The sequence below is a fragment of the Bipolaris victoriae genome (genome assembly GCF_000527765.1).
Source record: "Bipolaris victoriae FI3 unplaced genomic scaffold scaffold_54, whole genome shotgun sequence".
NCBI classification, from domain to species: domain Eukaryota; kingdom Fungi; phylum Ascomycota; class Dothideomycetes; order Pleosporales; family Pleosporaceae; genus Bipolaris; species Bipolaris victoriae.
The window spans coordinates 178,332-205,070 of record NW_014575338.1 but is presented as its reverse complement, the minus strand read 5'-3'; the positions used below and the strand labels follow the sequence as shown (position 1 = coordinate 205,070).

Genomic DNA, 26,739 nt, shown 5'->3' with positions numbered 1-26,739 from the left:
CCCCCCCCCAGGCCGCGGATCGAGCCGGCCTGGGCATCGATGAGATCGAGCAAGGTCCCCTGCTTGATTCGGTTTCCCTGCCTTTTTTTTTCCCTTTTCTTGATTATATACTCTGTATGTGGACAGAAGTTTGAGAGATGGAAAGGGTAAGAGTAATTGGAGCCAATTAGATTTCGATGATCAAGGTGGGATTAGGTTAAACTACTCATGTTACCATGCTTTGTCGCGGAAACGCCTCGGCGGCACTTGATCCGCGCGCGTCGTTTACATACTCTGATAAGCTCGGTTCGACTCGGAGTATTTTTTTCTTGCTTGTAGGCATAGGGTAGTGTTGGTTGGTGAGGAAGTGTGTGTGGTGGGTTGAGTGAGGGGGTGGCTGGGGTGCGACAGACATCCAACAAAGGCAGGCGGCTGGGGATGTGCTGTCTTCTAGACAAGACAGACAAAATGAGGCGTGACAGCTCTTTAGTGCTATCAGCTGACATCATCGGAAATTATATAACACGATGTAGCGTCCTTTTTTCGGGGCAATTTGGTAAATTGCACTCATCGTGTTCATTCGTGGTGGGTCACTGCATAAAAAGCTGCATCAGTTAGGAATCATGGAGTCTAGAAGAAAAAAATTACATGCAGTTTTGGATTGAGTCTGACTGTTTCGCCTAAATGGCTGTACGGGAAGGTGCATTTGCATTTGTCCAGTGCCCTGCTAAGCCTCCGGACCTGGTCTATAACATTCCGAGACGGTACTTGGCTAAGCCGTGCTGATAGCAAACAAAGAAAAACTCCAAAGTAAATTAAAATACAGATGCTGAACAGATGCTCCAGTAGAAAGGTGTTGGCAAAGGTGCTCGTGCAAAGCGCTTGTGCTGTCGCTAGTGCAAACAGCCGCCAAAAGAGTAATTGTGCGACATGAAAAAGAGTAGGACAAAATAAAGCAAACGTATGCAGTGATGCATGAGGTATGTAGAAATCGACATGTCCTGTCCAAACCCAGGACCAGGCAGGGTCTCACCAAACCGCCATAAACGCCATGCTTTTCAAAAAAAAAGACTAAATCAAGAGGAGAAATTGACAACAGTCGGCAGCGGCTGCACATTCAGTAGCGATTAAGCAATCCGTCGAATGCGCTCACTGTCGTTGTCGTTATCGTTTTGTCGTGCCCGAGCAGTTGCTGGGGGGATATGTCGTGATGAGTGTGAAGGGGCCGGTGCTGACGGTCACGATATAAGTTCACCACCGAGTTCCATGCTGAGGCCGTCTATCTTCCCAATATGACCACGCATATGTGAGGCGTCACCGGTGGGAGGGACGATGTTGTCGAAGTTGATATGACGTCGTGCTTCTCGGACGGCCGCGGGTGTTCGGGTTGCGACAGGTGTGCGGTTCCACGATGCGTTGGCCTGCGCAGGGCTCGGCGACATGTTTAGGAACTCGGCAAAGTTCAAGTTTGTCGAGGGTGTCGCCAGTCCAAAGCCTGTGTAATGGGATCCACCACCGCCAGGGGTGGACATCATGGACGAAGGGAGAGGAGTAGATTTCGACGGCGGAGTGGACGGTGCGAGCATCTGCGGCTTCTGGTGACCTGGGCGAACCGGTGTTGGCGACGTAGCTAGATACATGAGCAAATTTGCGTCATCGCCACCCTGTCTTCCTTCACGAGCTGCACCGGCAGCATTGAATCCGCGTTGTCGGAGGCGTGCTGAGCGAGCAACATCAGGGGGCGGTGTACGCGGGGCTCTCGGCGGCGATGACTGAAAATGGGAACGGTTTAGGGAGAAGGACATGATGGGCAGGTCTTCGTCATCGTCTTCGGATAGCAAGGGGGAATGAGGGTCGGCGACGGTCGATGTTTCCGAAACAAAGGACAGGCTTGGCACATGCTGACGGCCAAAACGTGCATGTCTACGGTGATAAACGGGCGAGGATTCGGGCAGCTGGAAGCTATTTTTCCATGACGTAGCGGCGCTTGTCGAGGTGCGCACTTTGACTCGGGCGTGGTTGCTCGATGCCGGGTATTTGTTGGTGCTGGGACGTTGGCAACGGGGCCGCTTGGTCTGGGTGTAGCTGCCTGCGGACCGGCTCTCGGAACGGCGAATGTGGTCTGAAAAGATGGGAGCTTGGAGGGGCGAGGAGTCGAGGACGCTGGGTTGATAGAAGCGCTCCGAGACGCTGGAGACATCCGACATGGCTTCGTTGCTGGAGCCAGGCCGCTTGCGCTTACGCTCGACACTGTCGAGGACAGGCTCAATGGCGTCGAGGCTGAGGCTTTCCCAGCCATTCTTCATCTTGACGTTGGCCAGAGCGAGACGGTTCTGCAGAGTGCGGGTCATCTGGATAGCACACGATCAGCACACGGGGGACAAGGGACCAGAGAGAGGGAGGTGAACCTTTGAGACCTGGGCCCTTCGCAGGACCTTGGTCGCAACGTCGTCCTGTTCAGCCATGATGGAGGGGTTGGCCGGAGGGGGGAGGAGACGGGCAGGGAAGGGGTTGTTGTGGTTGTTGTGGTTGTTTCCCTGGCTGACGTCTCAGTAAGTAGAGTTGCTACAGGCGAAACAGCATCTGGGCGGGAGCTGAGGTGACGGCCAGGCAAGGAATGTGAGGAGCGGATCGAAGTGGACTAGCTCAAAAGTCTGCGGCAGCACAGGCCCCGTGGTGTCGGGGCGGCGCAGGCGTGAGGAGGTCCAGGTGGTAGGCAGGCGGACTAGGGGCAGGATATATCCATTAGTGAACTGGGTAGCGGGCTCCTATCCGGCGCTGGAGCCTTGGTGCGGTCGCTTGCAACAAAGCAAAGTTGTCTTGAGAGGGTTGGTGTGCGGCAGGGGTGTGTGCCTGGTGGCTGCGATAGCATACAGGGCGGTGCTGACTAAGGCGTGTATTGTATCGTACCCAACGGCATGGTATCGTATGGTATCGAGCAGCAGCGCACCGCCGCCGGCATCCGCGCATCATCTCGAGCCACACCAGATGACGACTGGTGCGGAATTGGAGGAGCAGGAGCGTGAGGGACTATGGGAGGGAGAGAGAGGTAGAGTGACGGAGGGAGACAGGGGATCTGGCATATATGGACGGGACGACGGCCAGCGCTCACGTGCATGCATCTACACTGGATACAGCACAGCGGGGGGGCCATGGGCATTATTTTTGGACTGAGCTGCCACGGCCTCGGTCAGTATATACATGACGATGGTGGTGCTGTATGTACGTTGACGATGCCAACGACGACACGCTGCAGCAGCGCACCACCTCAGCAGCTGTTGGACACAGACAGGCCGTCAAGCTGTCCCGAAGCGGCTAGCGGCCGGTAGTCGAGACAGGCTAGCGCTTGGCGGGCAACGTCATTGTGGTGAGCAGCGCCGACGTCGTAACGTGCGCTCCTTACGGCGATGCGGCACTGCAGCACGCCAGCCCACGCATTCGGCACATGCTGATGCGCATGCCATGGCATTTGCCCTCGTCCGCCGCCCAATTGCTGTCAGACCAACGGTGGACAAGACTGCCGTTCTTCCACTCCACCTGTTCGGGCCTGCTAGCCCGGATCGACGCAGGCAAGCAAGCAAGCTCGACCAGGCCAGGCTACTTCACGCCCGGCGCCCACCCTACCCACCGCTGTAATTACCACGACCCTCTCCTGTCTTCCGTCACATCCAGCATATCCTGCCTTCACTCGCTTGTGTCCATCTGCATAGTCCCCATTATCGCATAACTACTGCTTTCACGCGCCTGCAAGCATCCTCCACTGGCTATCACGCCGCATTACGCGTCTTCCCAGCAGTCTCTGGCAGCTCCACATAGTTCGTCTTGTGTCGCTCACTACTTGCCTCTATGCTTCCACAGCTTGCATACTACACCACTGCGCCCTAGTCGACACTATGCCTTCATTCCTTCGAAGCCTGAGCAGGAGAAACAGTCGCATGCCCAAGACGGACGATAAGTCCACCAATGGCACAGATAAGCACAAGGCCAAAGGCCTCGCCCATCGCGCCTCTGCCTCTACTATGAACTCATCCCAGGTCGCCTCTTCCACTCCCTCTACCACACCAGCCACATCCACCACCGACGAAGTCAACGGCCCTACCCCTGCGCCCGTGCCTCCGGTACCACAACGTCCAAATGTCGACCCCATAAAGCGCTACAGCACCAATGTAGGCAGTCGCCGTCGTTTGCCAGAACAAGTCTTCTAACAAGCGCTTCTAGGGAGGACCATATCCAGCACACAGTGGCTCCAATGGCTCTTTGAACAGATCGTCGCTACTCGCGCCGCGTGTCGTATCGATATCGGATAACTCATGGGTATATATGGATAGCAGCGTTGGACGGGCAATGCTGATTTTCCACAGGTGCATCAACAAGTCCTTCTCATTTTTGGGCAGGTGGGCGAGCCGCAAAGTAGACCTTTGGACGGCACCCTTACGGTTAATCACCACCAAGGCCGCTTTCCGTCCACCTGTTGGCCAGTACACGAATCCTACTTTAAAGCATTGATACACCTTGAGCCTGGCTGGAACAGAATACGTCTCGACTTTACCTCGCCCAAGGTCTCCTCGTCAAATACTTCCATCTCCCCGCATGCATCCTTCATCAACATAAACTATCTACCCTTAACTCAATCTCCGCCTCTTCAGCTTGCAATTATACTCGGACACGATTCTCCAGGCACATACGATGCTCCGCGTGAGCGTATGGAGCGCGAAGGCAATGGCCTTGAGCTCGCACTAAAGAAGTTTCGAATGGCTGCATATCTCTGGCAAGCTTTTACAGGAGAGCAGATGAAGCGCTATGGTTTTGGTCGTCGCTGTTTCCGTTTTGAAGATGCTTGGGAATCCGGTACACTGAGCTATCAAGACTGGGAGCAAAACCAATATCGCACACAGGCCAAGATTCACGTTATTCGCTCCAAAAGGTCCGTTGCGGAAATACGGGACCTTGAGCGTGCGCAGCAGTATGGCCCTGCAACGAAGAAGAATGAACTCTTCGATTTTGCCATAGAGGCATGCAGGGACTATTTCCACATAGCGCCAGGTCAGAAGCATTACGTTTCTTGCTTGTTTCTCGATACACAGTGGGATACTCAAACACAGACAGTACGGGGACATGCGGCATTGGGCGGTGGTACTGGTGATCTACAGCTTGCCATTTTTGGCTCTCACGCGCTCCACAGCTATCCATCGAGCATCGAGGAAGTTTTCCAGGCATTCCAGGATTGCACCCGGACCGATACTTCTGTTGTCGCAAACGACTGTAACGAGTCTGGAAGCAACTGGGAGGCCGCTAACATAGGCATCGGTGCACACCTCCACGAGACGGGCCATCTTTTTGGCTGTCCTCACCAGGAGTCAGGGATCATGTTACGCGATTATGTTACCTTGAACCGTACATTTACTTGTCGGGAGCCTTACTCAACGCGCACCAAGTCACCAGGTCAGCGGTTAGTTTTGCCCAACGACGAATGTAGGTGGCACAAGTTGGACGTACTACGATTCCGGTTCCACCCTTGCTTCCGGATACCGATCGATGCTCCAATGATAAATGGGGACGACAGCGTACAAGTGTGGACGGTCGATGCGAGCCAAGGCGGCGTCATTGCCACATCAAAATCCGGCATTGCATGGGTAGAGCTCTACACTGAAGGAGACGACATTTGCCGCCACTGGAAAGAGTTTCCCGAGTTGGAGAACCAGTACCCTCGACAGGTGACACTGGATGAAGGTGCTCTCCGCGCGATGCTGCCCGCCGACAAGCAAAAGTCTCGCTTGAAAGTTGAAGTGTTCTCTGCTGGTGGAAGCAAGCACGTCGTCGAAGACTTTGGTAAACTCGCCAACCAGAAGCTTGCTAGAGTCAAGTTGCCAGACGGCCGCTGGGGCTACCGCGGCGGCAAACTAGGCTACTCGCAAATGGAGGGCTCAAAGCCCGAAGAAATCATCTTGGACTACGTTCATATCCAAACCAAGCTCTTGCTCCGCATCAAAGTCTACCACGGCTATGCAGTCGACGGCCTAGAATTCATCTACGAAGACACAGACACGCAGCTCTTTGGCAAGCGCGGAGGCAGCGTCTCAGAGTTTGCTCTCGACACCCGCAAGGGCGAGCTCCTCCTTGGCTTTGCGCTCCGTGCTGGCCTTTGGATCGACGGCCTGCAAATCCTCACTAGTCTGGGCCGCAAGAGCGAGTGGTATGGAAACCCAAATGGCGGTAGCGGGTACGTATTTCTCTCTCTTTCTTTCCTCAATTGCTAAACACGATATATGTTGTGACGAACTTGACTAATTATGTGGATTTAGACACACGCTTATTCCCCCGCGTGGATATACTATTGGTGGTATCTCGGGGTCCTGTGCGCAGTGGCTCGATGGCTTTTCCCTCATCATTACAAGGTGATGCGTGTCACGGTTACTTACCCCTCTGACCTACTTTACTCTCTTGTTACCCCCCCCTCTCTCTCTCTACCTCTACCTCACCTTTCTTTCCCTCGATTGTTCCTCATGATACCACTGCGCGTCACATTGAAGCTTGGACTCATTGGTCTTTTTTTCTCTTCTCCCTGTGCTTCTCATACTGGAAATTGGTAGTTGTTTTCTCGGGTTCTTAGACAAGTAACATGGGTTTTCTCCTGCATTGTTGGTAATAACATACTTATGCATATATATATACGAGAGGTGGCTTTCGGGTTGGGGTTGACGTTTTTGAAGTTTGTGCTTCTTTTTGGGTACTTGAACGTACGGATATGAGTTGTATGCTTGTGCATTGCGTGCTGACTTTTGTTCTGTTCTCACGATCCAGCTAGCTTTTTGCATGTATGTATTCCTGATAAGAGGGTATCATGATGTTTCTATACGCTCGTCCGCCAATCCATCGTAGCATCAACGAAGTGCCTACCCATCCATGCATCAACCCTCAATCGCAAATGTAAAAACCTTTCCTGTCCCTCTCTTCACTGATATCCATATCCATTCCAATCCCAGCCATTGAATCCCAACCACAGCAACAATCATGATGTCGAAAACTGACAATAGTCTTGTCACATCGTCATCATTCCCCCAAAAGAAAGAGGGGAAAGAAGCCCACAAAAATATTCTGTACACAAACACATGGGTGCTCCTTAGGGCTTAGGAATCTTGACACTCTTGCTAACCATCAAACATCCATGAAGAATGAACATGGCCACAACAGGATGGAACTCGAGCGCCGTGCCCTCGAGCCACAGGCCCATAGGAATCTGATCCATAGTCCAGCCCTTGTAGACCCAGTACGCCATGACCTGCACTATGCCAAGACTCATAGGAATCGGCGTGCCCTCAAAATACTTGCTCTTTCCGCTTGCGTCCTTGGGCACCATGGCGACGGTAACGTTGAATCTGGCGAGGCGGGTAAGGCCGCAGAGGACGAAGAAGGCGAGGAGGAAATGGTCGACGGGGGTGCGCATGCCGAGGCTGAAAGCGGCGGCGGCTGGGGACACGCCAAACGAGACGAGATCGGCAAGTGAATCGAGCTCCTGGCCCATGAGCGACGCCTTCTTGCGCCAGCGCGCGACTTTGCCGTCCATGAAGTCAAAGAAGAGGCCTAGTGGGATGAAGGACAGTGCGAGGTACAGGTTCGTGTAGTCGGTGTGGTCGGCTTGTGTGCAGTAGCGGAGAGAGGAGAAGATGGACATGACGCCACAGAAACCTGGTTTGTAACAAAAGCCATGTTAGTTATTTTGCAATTTGCACTCTAAAAGGGAGAAAAGAGGGCGAAACCGTACCATTGAGCTCAGTGATAAAGTCGGCCAAGTGGAGGGCGCGTATTAGGGAGAAGTGGCCAGCGTCCTGGGACAGCAGACGGACCTGCTTATCTTGCGCTGTGCATCATATGTCAGCCTTTTGTCTTACTCTCTCTGCCTCCCCCCCTATTGTATGCCCTGCAACTCTTTCTTTATTCTTAACACGTACCCTCACCCTTTGCAGGCGCAAAGCCGTCCTTGGTTTGCGGCTCGCCGCCGTTTCTTCGCTGCGCCATGCCTGAATGTGTAGCAGTGGTCGTTGTTGTAGTCGTTGTAGCCTAGCCCTCTCTTCGATATGGGTATTCCGTATGACGAACTCTGAGTGGCAGGCAAAGCAACAAAGAGGTCAACACAAGTCAGGCTGCAGCTAAAAATGCGTATGGGCGGCGGGAAGCAAAAGCGTGTGAATGTGTTGTGTGGGAGGGAGAGGCTGCGTGCGGGAGAAAGAGCAGGGCAAGTCAAGGGCCTAGCAAAGCTTGTTATTCAGATCGCAGCAGGGCAATGGGCGGTGACGTTTATTTCAGGTGGGGGTCTTTCGGGGGCAGCAGCGTTCGTGTGTGCGTTGCGTGTGTACGCCACGGCCCCGGCCTAGAATAACAAGTTTAGCCAAAACGTCATCTCACATGCTGGGGGGCGCGGCGCAAACCAGCCACACACACGTACGCAAACTCCCATGCCTGAACACCCACATGCTCCATCTCTCATGTGATCACTAAGCCCCTTGGGCCATGATGTATTCTTTATGCCACTTCGGCAATTGAACCGGTAGTATTCGGTAGCGTTTGAATGCGTTGAGTCTCTTGGTGCTCCAGCTTCTTACCTACAACTTGAGGATCACGTGTGGCATTGGCCCATGGAGACATCATTTGCAAATGAAGTGAGATGGAGACAAATGCGCTCCCTAATACTAGTACAAATAAGGCTTATTATGCATTACAAAGTCATCTATGCCACGTCCAATATCTATATGTAGAAAGTATATCATTACAGTGTATGCGCAACGCTTCCTGCCAAGTGGCGCAGCAAGTAGAAAACGCCATTCGACACCGTGCTCACAATGCTTTTCGTGATGTAATGTGATATCCCAAATACCCTTACTTTCGTCGACTGACAATCTTCGTAATGGCGTGTCGGATAATCGTTCCAGCCTTCTCCGTCTCTTTCTTTGTCAGCCCGCTTGTAACACAGACCTTGAGCGCAGGAGTAGGCTGCCATCCTGCATCTTTGGGGTTGAGTCCAATGCCGAGAGGGAAGGATTTGAGCCTTGTAATGAGGACACCGTTTGCGAGACACTAGATATCGTTAGCAAGAAAAAACAACTTGTCACGTCGTCGTTATGTCCCCCAGAGAGCATAGCAATACGCGACTTAGGACGGCAGAACATACCTCGTCAACAACTTCCCTGAAGATCTGATTTTGGTCGTCAATGCTCAGTTTCTTAGCCTCAATAACCTCCTCTTTGAGAACAAGCAGCATCATTGGGTTTTCCACAGAACTGCTGCATCGAACCCAATCACTTCTGGGATCTAATTGCCCTCTCATCGCCTTGATGTTTTCCCGAAGTCCAGTCAGAATATCCGGTTGTTCTTGTAGCATGCTGATTGTCTCGCTGGCTGTAGTACTGAGCAACGCGGGGAGGGCAGCAGAGTAGGTGTATGAGGCCGAAGAAATGCGTTGGTGCTCGACAACCTCTTCGTTGCCGGCGCAGAAACCTCCTGCTGCACAAAGAGGTCCCGAGAGAGAACCGATGATCATGTCTACCTCTGCAGCATCCACATTTTGTGCTTCGGTTACGCCGCCGCCGGTGCGACCAAGGACTCCGTAAGACCAGGTTTCGTCGAGGATGAGGCGGAATTTGTACTTGAGTTTGAGCTCAATCTGCATGCGCCGTTAGTCCAGTACTTCCACACGCCTGAAAACCAAGGGAGGTTACCATCGACGTACCAGCTTGGGGAGGTTCACGACATCTCCAATGTTCTCGAATAAACCCTCGGTAATGATGAATCGCCTAGTCAGTGGCTTCTTTGCTTGCTCCTTGACAACCTTCTTAAGCACGGCCTCCAAGTCATCCATGTCGTTGTGTTCGAACCATCTAACAGTACTCCTACTGATCTGTATACCCTTCCTCGCTGCGAAGTTGAGAGCACGGTCTGCGACAATAATATCACCTCTTTTGCTGAAACTAGGAATGACACTGCTGATGGTCGAGAAGGATTGGGCGTAGATAATGCAAGCAGGCACACCGAGATGCGCAGCCACGTCGGCTTCAGTCTTCATGTGCACATCCTGCGTACCGTAGAAACCTGGTGGACCGCAGGGACCAACACCGTAGGTCCGCAGTGTCTGAATCGCTTTGTCTTTGAGGGTATCGTTGGAGAGAAAGTTGTAAAAGTTGTACGAGGCGAGGTTCGTCACGGTGCGGCCGTTGGAGAGCTTGGACTTGGGGCCCGTCGGTCTGCACAGTACAGGTTAGCATTGAGGACATGGCTATTGTTGCTGCGTATGTCGTACCCAACAATGACGGGTCGCTTCTCATTTTCCAGTTCTTCGAGCGCGGTTGTAGGCGCGACAAGCGGTTCTGGCGTCCAATCGTCGACCAGCTCATCAATCTCCTATTTCTTCGTTAGTTATCTCTGCGTGAACCCACACCGTAACCCAGCCGGACAGGCGCGAAACATACCGCATCCGTCAGTTGCACTTTTTTCTGAGTACTGTATTTAGGTGCAAGCAAGTATCGGACCGCGAAGAGGAACAGGAACAACTCGACAGCGCTGCGGACGGGGTCGTTGCGGTAACTGGACTTGATGTACCGGACAGCAATGGCGGAGCCTGGAATGCGATTGAACTGCGCACTGGCGTCCGCAATGAAGCGCGTAGTCGCATTTTGTAATTCACTGAGATCCATGGCTGGTGAAGGTGTGGTGCGAGGCAGGCGGTCGGACAGCGCTGCATGCACAAGTTCGGGGGTTGCGGCGAAGCACGGAAGTGCCAGGGGCAGCCAGCGCTGTAGTCCTTATTCAATGATCAGGCAATTTCACCCCAGCACGTTTTGGTCCAATCACACCAAGTACATATTTACGCTGCCTACACTGCTCATCACTTCACAGGCACACGGTACAAATCAAAGCAAGATGTGTTTCAAAGCACTCGAAATATTCAACAGGAATGCATTTCGCTTTCTAATATATTCGCCTGCCCATGATGAACCAAAACAACCCCCATTTGTAGTGTATGTGCAGTCAAGCCTGCTGCAGAAGCAGACATGATTGTTCAAAAAGAGAGAAAGCAGGGCCATGGACACTTCCATGCCTGCCACCAAACGCCCAATCAGAAAGATGAAATCGAACGCTCGACCCGAATATTACAGTCATTACAGGACCCAAAAATTGGTAATCACGCTCATGCTTCGCCCATGTCGTACAATACAAGGTGCAAAGGTAGTAAACAAGGATCCACAAATTGTACTTTTTAGTATGCCATGTACCGACGGAATCGGCGGGCAGCGGCATCGGTCGCGGCGGCTCCACCACCACCTCCCGTTGAATCGGAATCGCCGTTCCATACCGGGCACTCGCCACGGATACACCTGCCAGTCGTACTTGTTGTCGTGTCGTTGTTGTTGTAGCCAGTGGGTTGCATGATCTCCATGGGGAGAGAGTTGCCAAGGCTGGCTGGGATCGTGATATACTTGGAACCAACAATGGGGCCAATGATCAACGCGAGGAACACGACGAGGATGACAAAGTACAGAATAGCATAGCGGACAACGCGGCGCTTGCGAAGCTTGGTCTGCTTGAGCGAGTAGATGGGAGGGCGAATTTGACGACTAGGTTCAGGTTAGTAAGAGCTTTTGAGAGCAAGAGGAGGGAACAACGTACCTTGGTCGGAGCCAGAAGAGCATGACCGAGTGGAATGTGTCGGCATAAGGAACAAGCAACATGGGCAGCATAAAGAACAAGAGGCAGTGGCCAAGAATGAAGTCAGCGGCAAAGAAACCAAGTTCGGTAATCTTGCAGAGGAATTCACGACCAGGCTGGGAGATGGTGTGCCATCCCATAGTGTACCACTTTCCAGTCCACCAGGCAATGTTGGCGGTGTCAGCCTTGAACTCACGGGTCAACGCCAGGACGATGATGAGCTTGAAGAAGAATCGCTGGATGGCGACGACAGCGATCATACCAGACAGAGTTCTGGGGAAGCTGAAGCCCTCAAGGAACATCAAGACCAAGAAGAAAACGAGGAGCACAATGACGGCGATGGCGTGAGCGATGGCAGCAAGGACCGCACCAAACTTCTTGCAACACATGCTGAGCAGGGGACCCGCACAACAAGCCAGAGCGAACATGCCACCAAGAACACCGGCGTTGACAGCCACGGGACCCAAGGCAATGATACCAATGCGGACCAAGGCACCACTTGGCTTTGGGTCAGGGAGACCAGCGGCCTCCTTGGAAGTATCGCGCTTGTCAGTGACACCAGTTTGAGCGTTGATGAACAGGTAAGGCACGACGGTAATGGCGACCAAGACTAGAGGACCGAGAACCTCGCTGAAGAAGATGTTGGTGAAGTTGGCACGAGGAACATCGCCAGAAAGCTTAGCAGAGGGGTCACCAAGTGCCTTGCGCTTGAAACCAGTGATACGTGTACGAGAGAGACGGCAGTATCCGATCCAAGAAGCGCTGTGCGAACGAGTGTTTCCTCGGGACAGCCAGCGGAGGTACTCCCTGTAATCGATGAAGAAGTCGTCCCAAGAGAACTGGTGGGGATTGAAGAGGAAGGGCGCAAGGCACAGAGATAGCGTGGATGCCCAGAAGTAGATGAGCCAAGGTCCCCAGACGGTGATGGAAGCGAAGATGATCATCATCAGGGAACGAGCACCAATGTAGATGGACGGACCGGCAAATCGAGAGAAAAGAATACCGAATGGGATACGTGCCGTGGCGAAACCACGACCAGTACCAATGTAACGAGCACCACCATATGACAAGTTGGTGTGGAGGGCATTAGCGTAGATCTGGGTGACGAAAACCTCGAAGAAGGGCGATCCAGAAGCGAAGTGCTTTGCCAGACGGGTCGCAGAACGCCAGAAACCACGTTCAGTCAATTCTTGAACCACAAGAGGAACGAACGAAATGAAGAACACGATGAAGATGGAGACGATACAACGAGCGACCCAGTCGAAGACAGGAACCAGGTTAGCACAGCCATTGGGCCACTGCGGGTCGGTGATGGGGATGTCCTTGTTGAACTGGCAGAGAATGATCTCGTGGTTGAGGGCACCGAGGTTGATGAGGACGAACATGAAGCACTGGACCGACAACATAATGAACATGTTGTTGACGTGGAAACCGGCGTGGGCATAGTAGAAGGACAAGAAGCGGTCAAGAGGCAGTTGCGTACCCAAGTAGTAGTACTCGCGGGACAACATCTGCTCACCCATACCAGTACCAATCTTGGTCGTGAAGTTGAGAACGGAACCAAAACCAAGATCACGACCCTTACCGCACTGGTAGTACTCGCAGTGCTTGATGCGACCACCACGGAGAAGAGCGGACATACCAGCGTAGATATCTTCGTTCAGGTGAAGACCCTTTTGCGCCTTGGAGACACCACCACGAGTAGTCATGAAGATACCGTTAAGGAAATCAGGATGACCGTAATGGAGCTTGCCACCGATTTGAGCCAAAGTACGAGCAAACATAGTACCGAACGTCTGTTCCTTTCCGGCAGCAATGTCACCAAGGATACCAATATTCTCAGAGAAAATGTATTCACGAGCTCCGAGAATGGCGACCGGGTTGAAGTTGGTGTTGGGGAGACCAGGGGTGTAGGGCGAGACATTGTCAGTGGTCAACTCCTCGAACTCGGCCAACACACTGCGGATCTTGAGACACTCCTCGAGGTAGTTGTCCTGGTTGGCGTCGATAAGCTGGATGTACTCTCCACGGTAGAAGATGATCGAGTGGTTCTGGTTGTCAGACTTGCCGTCACCGAGAATAGGGTTGCCAGAGAGTTGAATGCGGAACTTGGGACGACGCATGCCATTCTCCATAATCTCAGAGTGACCGTCAATCAGAGCAGAGTAGATGCGAGGCTCTTCATCTTCAGTCGCAGGTGGCTCTTCATCAAGGTAGGCGATTTGCAGGTCGGGGTAGGCACGGAGAAGGAACTCGGTGTTCTCGCGCTCCTCCTTGTTGAACTTGGCGTAACGTTGCATAGACACGCAAATCTTGTACTTGCGCCTGGCCATGCGCTCGAGTTCGCGCTCCAGCTTGTCAGAGTTGCCACCGAACATCTGGACGACCTCGGGGTTCTCGACACGGTACAAAAGCTTGATGGCACGGCTGTAGTTCATGAAACCAGAGATGGTACGGTAGAGAGTTTGGGAACGAAGCGAGGCCCAAATACGAGTTCGGAGAGTGTACTCAGGAGCGGCAGACTTGAAACCAATGCAGTAGAAGGGAAGATCATCAATCTTGCTCTTAGCGGTATCCTTCTCGTTCTTCTCGTCATCGCCGTTAAACTGAGAGGTTTCATCGGCGAGAATCTTGGTGTCCTTGACGAAGCAGTCCCACTCGTGGGGGTAGAGTTGCTTGAGGTACTCGAGAAGGGTGACACGGGAGTAAGGCTCATCCTCACGGATAATCTCACGGAGAGACAACAGGATCTTCTCACCGTAATGGGGAATCAGGACGGTGAAAGTAGGCATGTTGTCAACCGGGAGAGGCTCTGGGATAGGAGTGGACAAAGACTGGGCGAAGAAAGAGATACGACGCTCAGCTTCACTCTGTGCTGGGAAGAACTCAGTCTTGAACGAGTGATCTTCTTGAGACACGAAGAAGGTAGGGGCACGAAGGGTGCGCTTGCCCTCTTGCTCAGAAGGAACCTGGTGGTACAGAAGCTTCTGGACGTGGTCAATGGCGAGGAGATGCTCGCGGTACATGGAGATGACGATGGCGTTCCAGATCTGCGAGATGAGAACCTTGGGCTTGTACTTGATCTCCATGTCAGTCGTCGCCAGGACCTTTGAGTAGATACGCTTGGGCAGACGAGAGAAGATGTTCCTCCAAGGGGTCCAGATGGACACACCGAGGTAGAAGGAGCGAGAGACTGAGAACAACATGTTGGCAATAATGTACCACAGGTAGGAGTCCAAGAAGAAGAGAATCAAGTCCATGAAGTACATGAGACCGAGCAGGATACGAGGTTGGTACTTGCAAAGCATGTCCTTGAGGATGGCATCTCCCAAGCAGTTGGGCTTCTGCATGTGGGAAAGGATACGAATGGGATCCTTGATGGACAGAGTCAAGAAGAAGTAAGACTCAGCCAGCTTGGCCGCGAAGACAAGGACCCACAGACCGTAGGACATCCACATGTCATTGCCAGTGAGGCGGGGGTAGCTAGCGGTGAAAGTCTGACTGGCAACGTACTTGCGAGAGTTGCGTGTCAGGTAGCTACCGAAGAGACCACCAATGGGCATGACCGAGAAGAAGATGTAGGTAACCAGAGCAATAGCAAGCTGGACACCGCTGAGAACGTTGGCGATGGTACCAGTGCGCTTGTCCATGCCAAAGATGTAGACGCTGGGAGCGACGTTGACAACGAAGACAAGGAGGAGGAAGAGGAGACGCTTGGTCAAGTGCTGAGCACCTGCCCATTTACGAGGGACGTAGCACCACTCGCAAATGGTGGCGAAGATTTGAATGAACGAAGCGAGGGTACCTCCGAGGGCGACAGCGGACAGGGTGGCTGCCTTTTCTGGCGACTGGTTCAACTGTTGCTGGTAGTTCTTGGTGTAGATTGGCTGTGAGTTGGCGACAGTGTAGAACCAGAAAGAACACAAGTGGATGACCCAGATACGGTTGAAGTTGATGACCATGTGGAACCATGAACGGCGCTCGTAGTACGTCTTGAAGAAGACCTTCTTCCAAACGACGTCCTTGAGCTTCAGGTATCGCTCAGCTGGAGGAATGTCGACGAGGCGAGACTTGTCCTCGAAAACAATGCGCTCAAGACCCTCGGGGTACCAGAAAAGCTGGTTCATATCGTCGTAACCAATAATGGCTGCGTGATCGCGCTCGCGACGAACATACTTGCCATCTTGGATCTCGTAACCTTGGTCACGGCAATACTGGTAGAGGGGCGTGATGATGTTGTTGAGGTAAGTCAACTCTTCAACTGGCTCGGTTTGAGCCTGGCCAGCTGGCGAGTTGAGGTAGTCATCGGCGCACTTGAAGATGAAGCACGTAAGCTCAGGCATGAAACGGACCTGGTTAGCTTCACCCCAGCAGAGGAGGTAGAGCGCAATCTGGCGCACACGGTCGTGCTGCGACATGCGGTTCATGCGGGTCTTCCAGCGGTATTCAGCCGCCTCGAGACTGTTGTCTCCCTCGTAAGCGTCAAGCGTCTCTTGCTCGTTACCGCCCTCAGCGGCAGCCTTGGCCTTTGCAGCTTTGCGGGCCTTGCGAGTTCGGCGGTTGGCCTTTCCAAGGTTCATGTTGGCGAAACCAACCGCATCATCCAGATCAAGATGGGCGGCAAAGTACCAGCGGCGGTAGTTGGCGTTCTCACCGCCAATGTAGTCGGCGTGGAGAGACAGCAGCGCCTGGTTTGGCGACATGCGGGATGCACGTGAATCGAGCAGAGTCATCAAGTGATCGTACATGTTGCGCATGCTGTCACGCTGGAAACCAAACTTGGCGGTCAGATCGAGGAAGATGTCCTCAATCTCCTCCTTGGTGCAAGGAATCTGAGCTTCAGCCGTCCAGGCCGGGTAGGGCTCGCGAGATCGCTGACCAGCGGGCAGAGCGTTGGAGTAGTCCATGCCGTAGATTGGGGTCGAAGCACCAGAGGAGCGGTTGCCGCCGTATGAAACTTGAGATGAGGGTGGGCGGTATCCACGGTTTCCTTCAGCGTAGCTGTTGTAGCGCTCGTCACCACGGCCGTAGTAGTCCATGTCGGTAGCACGAGCCATGTCGGAGCGCATCGTGAAGTCGCTGAAGGTCTCGGAGTCTTCCTCGGAATCATTACGACGGCGAGGAGGTTGACTGCGTCTGAGTTAGCAATTGTTCAGTAGCTCGATAGCTCGGGAGTAGGGGTGCAGTCTGGGCCGGAGCGTACCCGTTCTGTGCGTACCCATCTTGCGCGCCACCTTGGTCGTAGTACTGGTCAGAGTAGTACTCGTCCTGGTAGCCTTGTTGGCCTCGGTCGTCATAGTAGCCATTTTGTTGGTATTGGCCGCCGTGCTGGCCATCGTAATAAGCTCTGTAGGCAGGGTTAGCAGCACGCACTGGGCAATGGCACATGTGGCAAAACTCACGACTCATCGTAATAGGCGTCACCGTGCTGGCCTTGGGCATACTGGCCGTGAGAGCGATCATCATGATACTGGGCGTACTGGTCATCGTGATAGTATGCGTCCTGGCCTTGTTGACCATGGCCCTGGGCAGGAGCCTGGCCGTAGCCGTCGTCGTAGTGGCCTCCCTGCGGATGTCCGGACATCGTGGGAAGCTATTAGGGTTGTGTGTAGAATCTGTGTAGTGAGCTTGTCAGTAACGGTCGCTGGGCGTGGGCGGCAAGGGCTGAAACGACGGGCGTCGGAAGGGCGGACGTACCTCAAACAATGGGCATTACAAGCGGCAGTGAAGAAATGGCGGAATTGCAGCTGCCGCACGACAAGGTGCTTTTAGTGCTTGGTGCAGCGACGTGCAATGCGTAAGAGAACGAGTGGAAGGCCGCTTTGGGGGGGTGCGAAAGGGCAGAAGTAGTAGTGGTGGTGGTAAGAGGTGCAGCTCCTCGGAAAGGGCCGAGTGTGCAAGTGGCGGAGCAGGTGAGGGGAAGATTTGTTGTTTATGGTCGTGGTTGTAGTGGTGGTGCTGCTAGCGAGTGGATAGCTGGAAGTGCAGCTGGGGGCGTCGTGGTTGCCAGGAGAGACGCGCGGCGGGCGAGGCGCTTGCTCTGCGCAGGGCGATGATGGATTAGGGTTGCGTGTAGGAGTAGCAGTAGTAGCTCCCGGCCAAGACAGTCGAGAGCGTCCGCAGATGGACTACACAACCTCGACGCGGTGAAACGAGAGGCAATGCAGAGAAACGGGACAGCAGACAATGGGGGAGTGGAGGGGGAGGGGTTGAGAGAGCGACAGTAGTGAATGTGGACGGGCAGGCAAAGAGCTTTTTAGCAGCTTCCCCTGAAAATGAAAGGCAGGCCTGCCAAGCTGGTCTAACGCCGTCAGACGGTGGGTGTGCATGGGTGCCCCCATCCGCCGCCGTGGCCGTGACGTGCCGGGCATTGCGTTGCCCCTCTAAAAACGGCATGCGCCTACGACGACGGCACCAGCACGCAGTACAAAAGCATGCTCGCCGCCCGCATGGGCAATCCAACACGTCTCGGGCCCTCACCGCGTCTCGAAGCTGTCTGCGCGCCATGGCGGAAAAAAAAAACTTGCCCTGCCAGTTGCAGTCTACACTATGTACACCTAGTCTGCAGTGGCTCTGTTGGATCTGCGATCTGCCTGCATATCGATAATACAAGGCCGCTCCCGTTGAGCAGTAGCATGTACCAGGTACATTCACTCTTGCTCACTATTGGGGAAGGGGAGGGGGAGGGGGTGCCGTGCACACCGGCCTGGCAAGCGATAGTGCAATACGCCCGAAGCGTGTTTCCATGTCAGGCCAGCGTCCTTGTGTGTGTGTATAGTAAGTACCAACGAGTACTCTACTTCTGCATCTTCATGGCAATAGACAAGACAAGCACGAGGCTTACGCCCAGCCGTCAGCCAAACCGCCCCCCTTCTCCTTGGGCCCTCGCCGCGCCTCGCCTCGCCTCGCCTCGACTGGCTCTCCACTCGCTCTCGCAGCGCCAGGGCTGTCCGCGGCGGGCCTGTCTGTGTGCTCGCAGCTCCCTTCAGGTGTCGCTGCTGCACTGGCTTTTCACATTGGTACCCACCCACATGTCACGTCATGACAGTGCGTTGAGGCGAGGGCCGGCACTGGACCACGTCCGGAGCAGCGACACACCGTAGCGGCGCCATCGACAGGCCCCGCGCTGATCAAACCACGCCAGGCGAGCCGCCTTCGCGCTCGTCCGGCGATAGCAGTAGCCCGGCCCTTATCGCAAAATGCAATCGACGTGGCGCTCTTCTTCCGCTGCACCCTAGCCCTAGCCCTAGCCCGCGCCCGTAGCTCAATTCAACGGTTGCAGCCTGCTGGCGCCGGGCGTTGTGCAAAGGGGGGAGGGGGGTGCCGCTGTTGAGGCCTGCTCCGTCCGCCCGCTGTCCGCTGCCTCCGCCCTGGGCGCCCGCTACCTTTATTGCCTGTGACGCCGCCATTAAAAAAACCTATCCAAGCATGTAGTGAGTGCATGTACTCGGTGCTCGACAGCCGGCTGCCTTGCGTGCTAGTGCCACGGCCTGCATGGCTGCCACTCGTCGACAAATGGGCCGTTGGCTGCTGCACGCGGGCGAGGCCCTCAAAGCAAAACCATCACGGCATGACGACACTGCGGTAAGAAAAGCGCGCTACCACAGCCGGTGTAGACCCCAGTAGCCAGTGAGCTATATTAGACTGCCCAGTTTCCAAGTTTGGGCGGTTGGGTGTTGAGCAGCTGGCAAATGAGAGGCTCTGCAGAAGCAAGAAATCGGCACTCCGGCCGGGAGGCTGTGCTCGTCCTCATTCTTACGCCCACTGCCACTCCTTGTAGATCCGGTTTTCTCCCCTTCTCTTCCATGGACACTCGTCACGCTAGAGTAGCTCGGCTCCTACTGTGCACCAAGTACATACACCTTCTTTTACCGCTGCACCGTAAAATGCATCGACAACCACTGGCGCTCCCTCTAGCCCGCGCTCGTCCCTTTGCTCTCCTTACATAACACCTGCGCTACTCTGTACATATCCAAGTAGTACATGCATACATACATGTGTACATAAACATCACCTGCGCTCTTGCCACGTGCCCCAAAATGTCCGTCGCCCTCCTAAGCACCATGGCTCTTTGCGCGCAAAACAGGAGACTGGGCGTGAACGCGCCCCCTTGACGTTTGTCCAAGTAACCACTCTACATAATACCGACATACTTACCACATCCATCCATACACTACGCACATGCGGTGCCACTCAGGAACCCCCTCAAGCACATTGGCTCGTTGCCACCAGCTAGAGCGGCGTTGCAAAAGCCCTCGCAGCCTCCTTCCATTGGCCGCTTCGCCCGCATGCGACTCCGCCACCCAAAGAACTACGTTTCACCTGCACAAACCCGCCTATCCAACAATTGCACCGTCCGGCCCCTCTTCGCGACACACTGCGAGGCGGTGCAGCCATGCAAATGCGTACCATTCTGCCTCGCTCCAATTGCCACCGCTACTGCTCTTTTGCCCACAACCTGAACCATCGCGTGCTCTCATACCCACCTATTATCTCTATCGCTTCTGTAGATCCAACACGGAGGGGGGGGCGGGAATGCGCGCCGCGGCAGCAAGGTATCTGAAAACGTCAAGCCCCAATTTAGCAGCATGATGGGCGGTGGGGCGACTGGCGAATCCCAGGTGGAGCCTGCGAAATTGTGCATACGCGTCGCATGAGGTCCAATGTCCTTTACCCAGATGTTCGGACAAACACCATCCAGCAGCTAGACGGGGATTTGTCGTCGTGCTGTCATGGACAAGTAAATATGGTACTTTCTTACTAACACAAACATGTGTTCTGCAGCTCGTGGCCACCACGCGCTATGCTGACGCCCGCGCAACTGGGTCAACTGGGTGCAATGGGCAAAGGAGCGTCTCGCAGTCTCGAACTGCGCACGTGCCGCTAGTACGAAACAGGGCTAGCATCAGGGGTACCGCTGAGCCCTGGTGGATCTGTCTTGGGATGCTTGGTCGGCCTTAGATTTCTTCACTCGTTGTGCCTCAGAGCTGTTTCTTCACTCACTCTTCTGTTTTACCCAGTCAATCATTCAGTGTTTAAGTTAATTCCTTTTTGCATTCAGCTTTCTTTGCTGTTGCGCCACGCTCCTTGACCCATTTTGCGCATTACCAAACGCCCCAAGACGCACGCCCTGCTCTTGATTCTCGGCGAACCAACCTAAGCTCTTGCCAACCCCAACCACGCATCTTGGAAAGACATCTTGTGCTCTCCCTATCGATATGCGCGGACTCATTGCGACCACGGCCCTGCTCGCAGGCGTGCAGGCGGCCGTTGACCCTATTGTCATCAAGGTAATAACATGTCGCGCGACTGGCTACGACACCAGTGGCTAACAACGCGCGAATAGGGGCAAAAGTTCTTCATGAAGAACAGTGGTGAACAATTGTAAGCAAACGCGCTCGCCACATCTATGCAAGCCAAGCTAACGCCGAGCCAGTTTCATGAAGGGTGTTGCTTATCAACGTAAGCATTCCAGCAGGCCAAGATCAGAACACAAGACTCACAACCAGCAGAGGAAGTAAACTCCAACACCACAGCCACTTCGACCGATGCTCTCAAGATCACGGACCCCCTCGCCGATTCGGCAGCATGCAAGCGCGATATCGCTATGCTCAAGAAGCTCAACACCAACACCATCCGTGTCTATGCTATTGACCCCAAGAAGGACCACACCGACTGCATGACCCAGCTCGCAGATGCCGGCATCTACGTCGTTGCTGACCTGTCCGAGCCTGGACTGTCCATCAACCGTGACGACCCCGGCTGGACTGTCGACCTCTACAACCGCTACACCAGCGTTGTTGATGAGATGATGAAGTTCGACAACACCCTTGGTTTCTTCGCCGGTAACGAGGTTAGCAACCAGCCCAACAACACCGTTGCCAGCGCATTCGTCAAGGCCGCTGTCCGTGACACCAAGGCCTACATCAAGAGCAAGAACTACCGTGAGATTGGTGTTGGTTATGCCACCAACGACGACGCCGAGATCCGTGAGAACATGGCCAACTACTTCGACTGCGGTGACAAAGACAGCGCCATCGACTTCTGGGGTTACAACATCTACTCCTGGTGCGGTGACTCTTCCTTCACCAAGTCCGGCTATGACGTTCAGACCAAGAACTTTGAAAAGTACAACGTCCCCGTCTTCTTCGCTGAATACGGTTGCAACACCCCTCGCCCCCGTCTGTTCACCGAGGTCAAGTCTCTCTATGGCAAGGACATGGTTGACACCTGGTCTGGCGGTATCGTGTACATGTACTTTGAGGAGGAGAACCAGTTTGGTAAGGCTTTGCTTCTGCTGAATTACTCAAGTTTGCATACTTACAATCTCCAGGTCTCGTTTCCATCAAGGATGGCAAGGCTGTGCCCAACGACGATTTCGACAACCTGTCTTCGCAGATTGCCAAGGCTACCCCCGTTGGTGTCAAGATGGCTGACTATAACCCTACCAACACCGCTGCTGCCTCGTGCCCCAAGGTCACCCCCGCAAAGTGGGAGGCCGAGTCCGACCCTCTCCCCCCTCCTGCCAACGCCAACCTCTGCTCATGCATGATGGAGACCCTCTCATGTGTCGTCGACGAGAAGACTGATGAGGAGGACTACGGTGACATCTTCGGCTTCGTCTGCGGCTTGAAGGACGGCCAGTACTGTGCAGGCATCAACAAGAACGCCACATCTGGTCCCTATGGTGTCTACGGTATGTGCTCCAACCGTGAGCAGCTCTCTTTCGCTGTCAACGCCTACGCCAAGAAGAACAGCGGCGGCTGCAACTTCAAGGGCAAGGCCACCACCCAGTCTGCCAACCCTAGCCCCACTGCCTCCGGCTGTGATTCGCTTCTCAAGGAGGCTGGTGTTGCTGGCACTGGCTCCGTCGCTGGCGGTGCCGCTGCTGCTGCCTCCAGCACTAGCTCCGCAGGCGCTGGCTCCGGCTCCGGCTCCACTGGCGCCGCTTCTGCCCTCTCCACTGACGGTGTCTTTGGTCTCGGTCTCTACATGCTTGGTGCCGTTGCTTCAGGCATGGCTATGATCCTGTTGTAGATGAAAAACTCGGCATGAAAGAAGTGCTGTTTGATTGGGTTGTCGTTGGTTGACCTTGTCGTTTTCACATTTGCATTGTTTGCGTGGGCTTGCGCTTATTCCCATTTGTATCACTCGTTTCTCTATATCCAATACCGCCGTGTGTGGTCTGTCATGGAATGTCCTTTTTTTCTGAAAGAAGTTGTAATTACGGGCATGCGTATCTGTATAATCAATGTAGATATGCACTGCAATTATAGACGCATTACAACATCACATCTGTACTTACATGCTATCGTCTCCTGATGTGTGCTTTCCTTTGTAATATTATTAATTTATCTGATTAGTATTCATTATATACTGGTAAACAACCGGTTTCTGTAGAGTGGACGCCTCTAGAATTCTAATTCCATCATCAACACTGAATACTTGCAATGTATTACAGACTTCACGTTTACGCATACACTGGAGGGGTAGCTGATGCGCCCGACATCGAACCACCGCCCCACTTCTTGACTGTATTTCTTAGTAGACTGACAAAATTCCCTGCTTTACTGTGGTCAGCCCAACCTTACTGTACCAACTAATTCACTTTTTATCCTTTCATTGGACATTGTGTGCACATTTGCATGTTGCGCAACTTAGTCTGCCCATCCACAGCTTCCACCTGCGTTGACGTCATCTGACTGACCTTGGAAAACGACCTCTCGAACAAACTTGGCTTGGGTCATGCCTGTAACGCCTCAAGCCCAAAGCATACAAACAAGAAGTCCACCGGCATATTCCTTTGGAGTTCTCAAGAGTAAGCAGGCGCCATTCAAGCACTCCAAAGACAGGATACCAGTAGATACATCGGCGCGCTAGGAAACTATATGCGCCTAGCTATCGACAGACACCATGAGCCAAACCACATCCCCAGCTCGGCCCACAGTTGATCATCTGCGGCATGTCGTCAACAACTATCCAATCATCGACAATCACGCGCACAATCTTATCCTACCTCAACATACAGACACAATACCGTTCGAAACCATTACTACAGAAGCTCAAGGTAGAGCTTTGAGAGACACGTTCAAGTCGCTTTCTCATCTACGAGCAGCTAAGCAACTACGCCTACTGTACGAGTGTGGAGAGGATGCGGATTGGGAAGAGATTCTCGAACAGAGAGTGGAATGGCTTCGAAGCAACTCGGAACGTTTGCACCAACGATGCTTTGAAAATGTACACGCATTGCTCATTGATGATGGCCTTGCTTTGCCAGACAAAGTCTTCCCTTACAATTACCACGATCGATATACCAAGGCACCTACCAAACGCATCGTGCGCATCGAAACTGTTGCTGAGCGGCTGATGGAAAGTCTTGTGCAGGATGCATCGGAAGACGACTTGGCGAAAAGCAAATTTCTGCCACAGATCTGGACCGACTTTACCGACGATTTTGAGAGAATAATTCAAGAGGCTGTAGATGACGAAAATGTTGCTGGTTTCAAGTCTGTTGTTTGCTACCGGACGGGGCTGGATATTGAGCCTGAATACGATGAAGCTGCAAAAGCAGTGGGCCACCCTTTCGAGCGCTACGTGAAGACCTGCATTCGTAAACGCAACTTTCGAATGGAGAAGAAGCCTCTGAATGACTATCTAGTGCTGCGAACACTCGAGATACTTTCTGAGAGGTTACCGCATCCCGATTCGCTTGCGAAACCATTCCAGCTGCACACCGGCCTAGGCGACAACGATATCAACTTGCTTGAGTCAAACCCTGCCTTTCTTCAGCCGCTGATAGAAAATTACCCACAAGTACCCTTTGTCATTCTTCACTCGGCATATCCATATACACGCGAAGCGGGCTACCTTGCAACTGTTTACCGACATGTGTACCTGGATATTGGCGAAGTCTTCCCCATGGTCAGCAGAGATGGTCAGAGAGCGGTCCTCCGTCAAGCCTTGGAGCTGGTTCCCGGTAGCAAGCTCCTCTACTCTAGTGACGGTCATTGGTTCCCAGAGACTTTCTGGCTTGCTAATGTGCAGTTCCGTGAAGTATGGCTCGAGGTAAGATGAACCACATGTTATATTGCACCTCTAGAGCATACTGATCAGGCTAGATACTCCTCGAATACATCCAGAGAGGTGATCTTACTCCTCACCAAGCCATTGGTATGACGAAAGACATCATGTTCAACAACTCTAATGTCCTCTATGACCTGCATTATCAAGCAGTGTTTGATGAGAATATACAGTTATCGCCGAAGCAGTTGACGTATAACACAAAGTCCAATGCACCAATCTCTCCATATCAATCACCAACTGCAACACCAGGACCCAACATACCTGCATTCGATCAGGCTGCTGCTCCTCAGCGCGCCAGCGAGTCGGCTTCTCCTTACATGCCACCAAACTTTCCTCCGCCACCAAAAGTACCGCAAGTATACGACATCGAACTGTTTAAAAGCTTCATGGATAACAATCCAAATGTCAAGTTTATCTATGTACAATGGCTTGACTACACAGCCACGGTTCGGAGCCGTGTAGTCCCCATTAGAGAATTCACACGGATAGTAAACGAAGGCAAACGTATAGGTATCTCGCGAGGCACTACTGGCATTTTACAAAATGACGGCCCAACTTCCGTCATGAACACTACAGGTCAGATTTATGTTGAGCCTGACCTACGTTCGCTTTGCCGGACACACAACAAGGACCCTCTTCCAGCCGCTACGGTGTTTAGTTACTGGCGCTCAGAGAACGGCTCCGCTCTTCCAGAAGATCCACGTAACAATCTGGAGATACTTATCAACGACCTACAATACAACTACTCAGCCACTCTACTCATAGGGTTTGAGATTGAAGTCACGTTCCTCCGTAGGAGCGCACCGTCGTCATCCACCAATGCCTCACAAGCAGAGCCGTCACCACTAACAAAGACACATGCTTGGAGTACCATGTCGCCCGAACAGTGGACTCAACTGCCATTCCTAGGTGAGATTGTACTCGCGCTCGAAGACATGGGCATCGAGCTCCAACAATTCCATGCCGAGTCCGCCCCAGGCCAATATGAGTTTGTCCTGCCGCCGCAACCACCGCTCCTGGCCATCGACACCCTGATACAAGCACGACAGGCGATTGCACAAATAGCCAGTCTGCACGACTTGCGAGCAACGCTGCACCCACACCCATTCGAAGGCATAGGCACCGCAGCCCACGCGCACGTTAGTTTGCACCCCCCAGATCGCGACATGCAGTTCTTCGTGGGAGGAATATTGAGACATCTACCCGCCATCTGTGCATTCACCATGCCACAAGAAGATAGTTACGCAAGAGTGAAGGATAACTCTTGGTCCGGAGGATCCTGGGTACGTTATTCCTTCAACTCTTCCCCCTTTTTAGCAACTCAACAGAAAAAAAAAGAAGAAAAAAAAAATAATTACTTGTTCTAACGAATACACACAGGTAGCATGGGGTACCCAGAACCGCGAAACCCCTCTCCGCCGCGTTGAGTCGGGCCACTGGGAAATCCGCGCACTAGACGGTACCGCAAATATTTACTTTGCGCTCTCCGCACTGCTGGCTGCGGGTATCCTTGGTCTCGCGGCCAACGAGCCCGCTTCTGCGTTCCCCGAACGCGACATCTCTGTCAATCCAGCCAAACTAGATGATGAAGATCGCGCGGAACTAGGTGTGACGCAGATGCTGCCCAAGAGTCTGGGCGAGGCAATGGATGCGTTGCATAGGGATGCGGCGTTGCATGAGGCGTTGGCGCCGGGGTTGGTAAAGGATTATTTGGCTATCAAGGATGGGGAGAGGCGCATGTTGGGGTCCATGTCGGAGTATGAGCGCAGGATGTTTTTAATTGATAGGTACTAGAGGATGTGTAGACTTTTGCTGCTTTTACAGTAGATGGACGACTTCTCGAGATGAATGTAATTAGGGGGGGGGGACCGTTTGATAGTCATCAATTACATATGTTTTGTCATTTACTTTTCATCTCTCTTTTGGACAACCTTCACACTGCTCTACAAACGGGTATCTCTTTCTACTCTCCTTTCTTTC

At 53.3% G+C, this 26,739-nt stretch overlaps 7 protein-coding genes across 7 annotated transcripts; 3 read left to right on the top strand and 4 right to left on the bottom strand.

Moving 5' to 3' along the window:
* Positions 1-1,217: 1,217 nt before the first annotated feature.
* COCVIDRAFT_27621 (hypothetical protein) lies at positions 1,218-2,444 on the bottom strand (the record flags this gene model as incomplete). Its single annotated transcript, XM_014700081.1, has 2 exons — positions 1,218-2,330; positions 2,388-2,444. The coding sequence occupies 2 exons, from the start codon at positions 2,442-2,444 to the stop codon at positions 1,218-1,220; spliced, it is 1,170 nt and encodes a 389-aa protein (XP_014555567.1).
* Positions 2,445-3,872: 1,428 nt separating this feature from the next.
* On the top strand, positions 3,873-6,378 carry COCVIDRAFT_102052 (hypothetical protein; the record flags this gene model as incomplete). The annotated part of the gene is made up of 4 exons (XM_014700080.1): positions 3,873-4,145; positions 4,198-4,293; positions 4,341-6,199; positions 6,282-6,378. 4 exons carry the CDS (start codon positions 3,873-3,875, stop codon positions 6,376-6,378), a joined length of 2,325 nt encoding a protein of 774 aa, XP_014555566.1.
* Positions 6,379-7,099: 721 nt separating this feature from the next.
* Positions 7,100-7,995, bottom strand: COCVIDRAFT_102041 (hypothetical protein; the record flags this gene model as incomplete). Its single annotated transcript, XM_014700079.1, has 3 exons — positions 7,100-7,665; positions 7,742-7,837; positions 7,929-7,995. The coding sequence occupies 3 exons, from the start codon at positions 7,993-7,995 to the stop codon at positions 7,100-7,102; spliced, it is 729 nt and encodes a 242-aa protein (XP_014555565.1).
* An 858-nt stretch (positions 7,996-8,853) lies between these two features.
* On the bottom strand, positions 8,854-10,664 carry COCVIDRAFT_102126 (hypothetical protein; the record flags this gene model as incomplete). The annotated part of the gene is made up of 5 exons (XM_014700078.1): positions 8,854-9,051; positions 9,146-9,637; positions 9,704-10,214; positions 10,271-10,371; positions 10,440-10,664. 5 exons carry the CDS (start codon positions 10,662-10,664, stop codon positions 8,854-8,856), a joined length of 1,527 nt encoding a protein of 508 aa, XP_014555564.1.
* A 563-nt stretch (positions 10,665-11,227) lies between these two features.
* Positions 11,228-17,260, bottom strand: COCVIDRAFT_102148 (glycosyltransferase family 48 protein; the record flags this gene model as incomplete). Its single annotated transcript, XM_014700077.1, has 4 exons — positions 11,228-11,585; positions 11,638-16,806; positions 16,895-17,023; positions 17,079-17,260. The coding sequence occupies 4 exons, from the start codon at positions 17,258-17,260 to the stop codon at positions 11,228-11,230; spliced, it is 5,838 nt and encodes a 1,945-aa protein (XP_014555563.1).
* A 3,634-nt stretch (positions 17,261-20,894) lies between these two features.
* COCVIDRAFT_102124 (carbohydrate-binding module family 43 protein) lies at positions 20,895-22,713 on the top strand (the record flags this gene model as incomplete). The annotated part of the gene is made up of 5 exons (XM_014700076.1): positions 20,895-20,966; positions 21,023-21,060; positions 21,113-21,138; positions 21,189-21,956; positions 22,010-22,713. 5 exons carry the CDS (start codon positions 20,895-20,897, stop codon positions 22,711-22,713), a joined length of 1,608 nt encoding a protein of 535 aa, XP_014555562.1.
* An 876-nt stretch (positions 22,714-23,589) lies between these two features.
* On the top strand, positions 23,590-26,553 carry COCVIDRAFT_102150 (hypothetical protein; the record flags this gene model as incomplete). The annotated part of the gene is made up of 3 exons (XM_014700075.1): positions 23,590-24,741; positions 24,795-26,042; positions 26,140-26,553. The coding sequence occupies 3 exons, from the start codon at positions 23,590-23,592 to the stop codon at positions 26,551-26,553; spliced, it is 2,814 nt and encodes a 937-aa protein (XP_014555561.1).
* Positions 26,554-26,739: the final 186 nt, after the last annotated feature.